We start from the raw sequence: 8,563 nt of genomic DNA, 5'->3' as shown, positions 1-8,563 counted from the left end.
TCCTGCCCCGAACCCTCCGTTGCCAGCTAGCTCCTGGAGTTCTCCTTCCTTACTTCTATCTGAGAGTCCCGGAGAAATCAAAACATCTACCGACCTCAATCGATATATTCTGATCTCTTACTACAATTTCTTTCTCTTCGCGTCTCTTTCTGCGTCCAATCCTGCCTCTTTTGCTGGAAAGTCTTCATCTTTTCACTCCGAGTGGATCGAAGAGATAGAGTTTAGTGGTCTTCTACGGAGATATCCTGGCGCTTGAAGTTTGCACTGGCTCTCTCCTTACCTCAAAGAACTCTCATCTGTAAGTCTCATCCTGCCCTCTCTTCGTATACTCCAGGTTCCATGACCTTGTACTCCAATCTAAAGAGGGCCGATTTATTTCTATGTTGTTTCAGCTTCGGTCTCTCAGAGCCCAGCCTGCAGCTTTTTATCAGATTCTTCCCTGTTTGGGAAAACTTTGATTTCTTGCTCTTTTACATCATCAGGCCCTCATCTGCCATCCCAAAACCAAATCCTGCTACTCCCAGTTCTCTGAATAGTTAATATCCTCCCTTCTAGTTCCAATCCTACTCAAAACTCTTTACACGCACTTTTCTTTAGAAAAATCCCAACTTTTTGATTTTTGCTCAAAGGCGCAATTGTACCCGGGAAGGAACTCCCCCTCTATTTTATGTCTTCAATTATAATCTTTCCAAATTCCTTCTTTCATCAGAAAAGAAGTCCTATATTTTCCTGAAGACCCCATTGAGAAGTACCTCTTAAATGGCCCACCTAGTCGCATTCCCTTCTGTTCCCAGCCAATGCAGTGTCACCACCTAATTTCCAGTTGCTATCACAATGCGCCGCCATTCCTAGTCTCGCCCTCCAATGTCGCTTGCTTGCTGCATCCCTGTGCTTGAGTGTGTGTACTGCCTTGCTTGTGCTCGCTGGGCGTGGCAACGCTGCCTCTACAGCGCTGGCCATGACAGCGAGACCTGGGGACTGGCATCTGCTGATGAATTTGAGCCTGTGCCTCGGCTCTGCCGCCTCATCCTTGCTGTGTATGAGGATGATCTTGATCACCCTCAATGGGCCCCTCCAGGTGGCTATGGCATCAATCCCCGGTGGGTCGTTCACCGCAAGACCTATGAGGACACCCATGGCCGCGCGCCGACTTACTTGATATACCTCGATCACGACCATGCTGAAGTTACCCTTGCTATAAGAGGCCTACACATGGCTAAGGAGAGCGATTATGCGATGCTGTTGGATAATAGGCTCGGGAAGAGGAAATTTGATGGTGGCTATGTTCATAATGGGCTATTGGAGGCTGCAGAGTGGCTGTTTGATGCCGAATGCGATTTTCTGAGGGATTTGTTGGAAAAGAATCCAAATTATGCTCTTACGTTGACAGGGCATTCTTTGGGTTCTGGTGTGGCTGCAATGCTCGCTATGGTTGCAGTTCAGAACAGGGAAAGGCTGGGAAATGTGGAGAGGAAGAGGATCAGGTGTTTCGCAATTGCACCTGCGAGGTGCATGTCACTTAACTTGGCTGTTAGATATGCAGATGTTATCAACTCGGTTGTTCTTCAGGCAAGATTTGCTTTCTTTATAAAACTTCCTTGTTATTGGCTATTGCTCTGTTATGTACATCCTAGGAAAGTGGAGAATTGTGTAAAAAGGCTTATTTGATGCTCAAATTGCCTTATGTCTCGAGGGCAAGCTCTGCAAAATTGCTTTGAGGCACACAGTGAGGCTATATAAAATGAGGGACGGTGGGAGGCAATCACTTGAAGATGCTCATGACATGATATCTCATGCATATAGGTTATGCTTTTGATGAAAGGCATTTAGAATGGTCTTTCTTTGTTTTCACCAACATTGGAATGAGGAGATGATTTTGTATTTAATGTTTCACTGACAATGTCATGCGTAGATTAAGAGACCAATATAACGTACATCAAACTATTGCATCATGCAGTTTATGCTTCACACAAACAATATGGTGACATTGAGTTATAGTAGATGTTTTCACCTTGATTTGCTCAATGTTGTTGTTTGCTCTTACCGAAGTTTGGTGATTATCAAATACAAAACACAATGTCCATATTCTAAACTTTACCTTTTTTCATAAATTTTCTGATTTTATTATTTGTGTATTTCTTTACTTCTGCTTATCTATGCATTTAAATTGAAAATGTTTCATGACATCGTAACCATATATATACAATAATGGATGCCAGGGGAATTAGAACATGTGTGCTAAATTATAAGTAGTACTAATTTGAGTTATACAATGAGCCAAGAGATTTGGGATCCATGAGGATGTGGTTTTCTGTGACAATTGACAACTATCTTCATGACACGAACAACTGGATGATCAATATTATATGAATTCATATGGCAAGCATAATTGACGCAAGCACATTGGCAATTATGTAGTAGCCTTATATGCTATTATACGTTCTTAAAATTGTAAAATATCTACTAGGGTGCTGGGCTTTTATTTCATGGAAGAGTAAATAATAGCAAGGTAATCCTTGTCAATTTTGCAATATCCTTAAACTAAATTCCATGTTTGCTCATGATAGTTGTAATGAGTTTGTTGAAACTATGCTGTCTTCTTATCTACCAGAAATGTTTCTTCAGTTGTATTGTTGTGTTACTGTTCATGATTATTATGTTTGCAGGATGATTTTTTGCCTCGGACAGCTACTCCTTTGGAGGATATTTTCAAATCACTCTTCTGGTAAAGTGGAGGACTAATCTTTTTTTTTCATAAGACCACTCTTTGTGAATGTTGATTCCACTGGAAAGCATAGTTGGTGTTGAAGTAGAAATGAACAAAGTTTTTAGACTCAAACTCTTGCTGACCTGCATAGTAGGTTTTATCCCTGAGAAGATTCTCAACTGCTTTCTCATTTTCATAATTAAGATATACTTGTTTGGGAAGTCTAATGTGAAATTTCAGAAATTATGATACTTCAATACTGAAGGTCTTCAGTAAAAATTCCCACTATTCTCAGTTGTAATAACTTCTATACAGTTTTAATTGTTTACATGCTTGATTGTTGAAGAAGCTTGCTATTCATAAATCTTTAATCAGCTCAAATTCCAGTTTGATCATAAATGTCTGATATGTTTTTTTAGAATCAGTATCCAAATCAAAACCACATACAGATTGCTGTATCTGGACCCAGGTTCATATCCAGTTGGGACTGTAAATTGGTTATCAATATGAATAGTTATTTGCATCATGACTATCCCTAAAGTATGAACCGGATCAAAATTAATTTCAAGTTCAAGCATCTTTATACAAGTTACTGTCAGTCTATTATTAACCATTGACCTTTGTAATATGGGCTTGGAATTGGCGTTGGTGGTGTAGAAACCAACTGGAATGGTACGGTATGTGCATCAAATATTTGAGAAAGGCTAGTAAAATATGTGTTGAGGGGTCTAGAAAGAGGATGGAGAGACCCAAGCTAACAAGGATGGAATTAGAGAAAAATGGCTCGAAAACTTCAAGTAATACCGTGGTGACCCTTGATAGTAATGACTTGTGATTCTCATGAATCTGACTTGATATGGCTGAAACAAGGGCTAAGTGCTAATATTATGATTGATTCCTAAAATGATCTGTTTAAATATATACCTCACAAACAATTTTATATTGTACGAATTAGATTCTTAGGTTTGGATTAGAAAGACCTTAAGTCAAACATAGGAATTTGGATTCTGACAAAGGGTGAGGGGTAAGATTCAGATATGATCATCAAGAATTCAAGATTCATGAGAAGTTGACAACCCTTGCACTTCTCCAGATACATGACACACTGTCATATGCTACATGATTATTGCCTTTTCTGTTTGTTCTTCAGAGTGTTTGTATCTTATTTTCCACACAATGATGTCATAGCAAAATACAGGTTCTTTTTGTAGAAACCAACTACTAGAACTTTGTACTTATTTTTATTCGAGTTCAACTTACAGATTGACAATTCCTAATATGCTTTCAGAGTGGCTGATGTAATCTTCTGTTAACAGTTTGCCATGCCAGCTATGTCTAAGATGCATGAAAGACACCTGCATACCTGAGTATGTCAAGTTAAGAGATCCCAGGCGGCTCTACGCACCAGGTCGGCTCTATCACATTGTTGAGAGGAAGCCCTTCAGGTATGAGTTGTCCATTCACTTCTATTCTACCTGCAAATGATTTACAGCATCTTTGACAATATGAAAATGAGGGAAAAGGTGTGAATCATTCAGGGAAAGAAAAGGAAGAAAAAGATGGCATCTAAAGGTGTCAAAAGCTGGAAGTTAAAGAAAAATAATTATATACAAATACAACACATGACCATTATTAGAGGAATGTCATTCCTTACATGCCTTATCCTAATTTTCACTGTATTTTCCTTTAAATCATTTCTTGCTATCAGTAGCTAAACCCACAAGTAATTTAAGCAGACCAAGCCACTACAATATTTCTTGGCTTATCTGTTTTGGCCTTACTGCATAAATCAGTATCCCTTATCTTACAGGGGCCTCCTTTAGTCTTCATTACATAACATCATTTTGACCTCTGTTGTCACATCTTTTGACGTACTTATCCCTCCTTTAGTTTCTGCTACTCTTCCTATCTCTATAACATGCATTTAACAGGCACACCTTGTAGATTATCCAACATTTTGACCCTTGTCACGTTGGCAGCCTTAATGTTACGTAAGTTCCATTGATTCTCATTTCGTTTAGTTCCCACAAGAGCACTCAATTTCATCAAGTCAATCCAAACATGTTGGAAGGCTAATTATTGAAACTTGGGAAAATAAACTACCGATGAACCATGGTCCAGTCCATGATGAGCTGTGTCGAGTTGGTTTTGGATATTTCTCTATCAGTGATAGTGATCTAGCTTTGATTGGTTGTCTTTTACCTCTTTAGAAATCACCAATCATCAAAATCATCTTGAAGACTGTGTCATGAAACTGATAAAAATGGAGAATATTCGTGGACTGGTGAGAATTTGGGTGATCTTTGAGGACAACTGAATGTTATTGGATGGATGGATTAACAAAATGGCTATTCTTTGTAGGAAATTGTAAAAATGATGCCTGGAATTCCCAGGGAGAGATCAAGTTGCTTCTTGAAAAGAAAAAAAAAAGAGAAAAAAAAGAAAAATATCCAGAGGGGATGAGTGTTTGGAAGGAGAGGATTCCACATATTTGCTTCTAATATAGTCAATCATCCTTGCGTATCTCGTGGTTAACTCCTGACATCTTAAACAAGAGTAGGTAATCCTAGCCCAGTTTGAATGGCTTTTCATGGAAGTTTCATTATATTTGCTGTTCTATTTCGCTTCTTTTTTTCCCCCCTCTTTTGGGAATTCTTCTCTTCTCTTTCCTGGTCCAAGTCTTGTAAATAAACAGAACATTTCATCAGATAAGCTAAATCAATGTCCTTCTCCTGAATACCAGCAGCCAGCTCACCAAGTGAAAAGCTTAGGCCTTAGGATCAATGCTGCTTCGTGTGCCTTTTTAATTGGAAACTCACCTGCATAATACTCTGGTGGCTGGTCCCTATGCATGTCTATATTTCTCAAGATATTCTTCTCAGAAGTGGGAAAAAAAAGAAAATTTAAAATAATTAGGTCTGCAATAGAGTAGGCGTTTTCAGTTTGGTTCTGCTTAGAGATTCGGGACTTTGTTCCTCTAAAAGAATAATCTTTTGTTGGTCGCTGATCACAGGTGTGGAAGATTTCCGCCAGTCGTTAGAACTGCGGTGCCAGTGGATGGGAGGTTCGAGCACATTGTTCTTTCCTGCAATGCCACTACTGACCATGCCATCATTTGGATAGAGAGAGAATCCCAAAGGGCCTTGGATGTAAGTCCTGAACTGCTCCTCTTCTGCTCATGAAATTTTCTTTTCTTCCAATAAGTCAGAAAGCACAAATCCCTTCGCTATAGAATACTATAAATAAATAAATAAAATTCTTAAAGCCAATATAATGAGTTCAACGATTCTGTTAAGACAGCAGGGACTTTGCAATTAAGCTACAGTTCTAGAGGATTAGCAATCAGGACTGTAGTTAATGTGTTCCTAGCGTATCTTAGTGTTACATTGTAAACACAATATCGTGTGCGAGACGCACAATATTATACATAGCGTATCTCTATGCATTGTGCATGCTGAGTACAACACATAATGTCAGGATCTAACTTTTCGAGATGTCATCGTGTCTATACCTAGCTAATTTTTAAATATTGCCAGCCTTCATAATAAAATTTTTTTGATGATGCTTGAGTCTTAGCCATAACTTTCAAGTCTACTCCAAACCTGTAAATTGACTTTCTCATAGGAGCTGTTTGGAGTGCTGTATGTGGAGCGGCATGCAGCTCAAGTTTTAGGTGCAGGTCAGTCCACTAGTTTGGAAGCCTGTAGCTCAAATTGTGCAGTAAGTTGAGTTGCTCGTTGGGCTGCAACTCAAGATTATCGTGTGGTAGGTTGACTCATAGTCAAAATGGCCACAGAATGAGTTGCAGCCACTTGATGGCTATTTTAATTAAGAAAAAAAAAAAGGATTTTCTATCTTCCCTTGCCCTCTCCTCCACTCCTCTACTACCGACCACCTCCTCTATTTCTACACTGCCATGGGCCATCTTACCGTCCTTCTCATTCAACTTCTCCACCTTCCTCAAAGCTTGCACCATTGTCACTCCCTCCCCATGGGTACCTAGGTCCATGCCCAGACCCTTGCCATTGACGACTTCAACACCAATCTCTTAGTCTGTAGCACCCTTATCTTCTTGTAAGTTGAGTGCCCCGACCAGGCATTTGCTTGAAAGGTGCTTGACGGAATGCTTGTCAGAGGTCCTCTTTTTTCCTCAAAATTCTCCTTGTGAGCTTCCTTGTAAGTAAACTACCGCAATTTAAGTTGCAATAGAAATTAAGTTGCCATGCAATTTTAACTACAAGGCTCTAAACAGTCCCATAGCATCAGGCAATCCATATCGGCGCATTTTAAGTTTTAAACTGTCAGTTTCCATTGTATTCCAATATCATGTTGTTTGGACTTGCTATTCATTCTATCCAACTCTGATCTGGAACTGATGAACTTCATTCATCAAACCTTTTTTAGTTCTTCATAGCTCATTATCTCCTTATATGAAATCAAAGCAATCAGATAAATCCACTAAAGATTGATTCTGTGTGCATCGTTTGATAAGACCCAGCATTGTTTTTTGCTAGCTGCAGTTGATGCTGGAGAGGGAGCGGAGCATGGAGATTCCCACACAGCAGAGGATGGAGCGGCAAAGGACGCTTGCAAAGGAGCACAACAAGGAGCATGAGGCTGCACTCAGACGAGCCGTTACGTTAGAGGTTCCAGATGCTTACACACCATCACCATATGGTACCTTTGACAAGAAGAACTCTACCAGCATGGCTGAGGAGTCTCCAGTCTCAACTAGCAGCGACCGACGCAGGCTAAGCTGGGATCGGTTGATCGAAAGGGTCTTCGAGAGGGATGAGTCTGGACAAATGGTGCCTCGCAGATGAGTTACACCATTGTCTTATTGTAAGATTATTCTGTTGAATGTCTTTATTCTTGGTTATGGTTTTGCTTGCTGCTTGAGCAAATAGAAAAAGAAGTGTACATCAGGGCTATTCAACAGATAAGCTATTCATGAGCAGCTGGGGTCCATACTCCAAATAGAAATAAAAAAATAATTTATACGACAGTTATTTTAGTTACATTTATAGATAAAAAATCTAAGGTTTTTTTTATATAAATACCCTTCTAAATTTAAATTTGTGTAAATATTCTCTTAAATTTATATTTATTTTTGTATCCTCATAAAACACTGTTTTTGCATAAATGCTTTTAATATAATGGTTCTTTAAAATCATATATTATTTTAATTAAAAAATAAATTTTTGAAAATACTTTTTTGTTCTCCACCGCGATCATCTTCTAAATATTTTTTTTTGCATACTTTAGTCATTTTAATTTGAAAACCGTTAATTTTTTAACGGCATTAGATGACGTGTATATATACACAAAAATAAGAATAAAAAAAAGGTAGAATAACAAAACAAGTGCTTTATGAGGATATATATGTAAATATCAATTTTAAAAGAGTATTCATGCAAAATGCGATATTTAGAAGGATATTTATGAAAAAAAAACCCAAAATCTAATTTTATATTATAATTATTCAAGATTGATATAATTCATACAAAAAGGAAGATATTTTGAGTTTCGATCATAATAGTTAAAATAATCGATGGAAAATAGCTTGCAGTAAGTAATACATATGAAACCTTGAGGGACTTCAAAGTTCAAACCCTGTTATCCTCAACAAGCTTGTTTGCACGCAGACTGAGCTGGCCCAAAATTAAATGTGCTAACTCAAGCTTATCAAGCTTAGCTTGATAACAAAACAACCCAAGCTTAAGCTAGGCTTACCAGCTTAACATATTCATAGTTTATGGAGGGTGACAACTAGTTGAGTTGTTCAGATGACTTGGTATTCGTTAAGTTAAACTAGTTCTTGGCTTGGCTCTCTAATTGGAAAAATAGATCTTGGAA

At 38.4% G+C, this 8,563-nt stretch overlaps 1 protein-coding gene across 5 annotated transcripts in view; it reads left to right on the top strand.

The window, feature by feature from the left end:
• LOC120108040 (uncharacterized) overlaps positions 1-7,712 on the top strand; it is a 7,795-nt gene extending 83 nt beyond the window's left edge. Inside the window, exons 1-6 of one of the 5 annotated variants that reach the window (XM_088718000.2) lie at positions 1-298; positions 393-1,569; positions 2,667-2,725; positions 4,024-4,152; positions 5,721-5,856; positions 7,228-7,712. The exon at positions 1-298 is cut by the window's left edge and continues 64 nt beyond it. In XM_088718000.2, the coding sequence (XP_088574126.1) occupies positions 865-1,569; positions 2,667-2,725; positions 4,024-4,152; positions 5,721-5,856; positions 7,228-7,530 (1,332 nt within the window). In that variant the 5' untranslated portion in view covers positions 1-298; positions 393-864 and the 3' untranslated portion in view covers positions 7,531-7,712. Of the gene's footprint in view, positions 1,570-2,666; positions 2,726-4,023; positions 4,153-5,720; positions 5,857-7,205 lie in introns of all 5 variants that reach the window. The other 4 variants (XM_088717998.2, XM_088717999.2, XM_039121575.3 and 1 more) reach the window with 4 other exon arrangements.
• The last annotated feature ends 851 nt before the right edge of the window (positions 7,713-8,563 follow it).

Source organism: Phoenix dactylifera, chromosome 3 (assembly GCF_051530095.1).
Source record: "Phoenix dactylifera cultivar Ajwa chromosome 3, Ajwa_hap1_PhDact_Kaust_v1.1, whole genome shotgun sequence".
NCBI lineage: Eukaryota > Viridiplantae > Streptophyta > Magnoliopsida > Arecales > Arecaceae > Phoenix > Phoenix dactylifera.
This window is presented reverse-complemented; position numbering and strand designations above follow the sequence as displayed.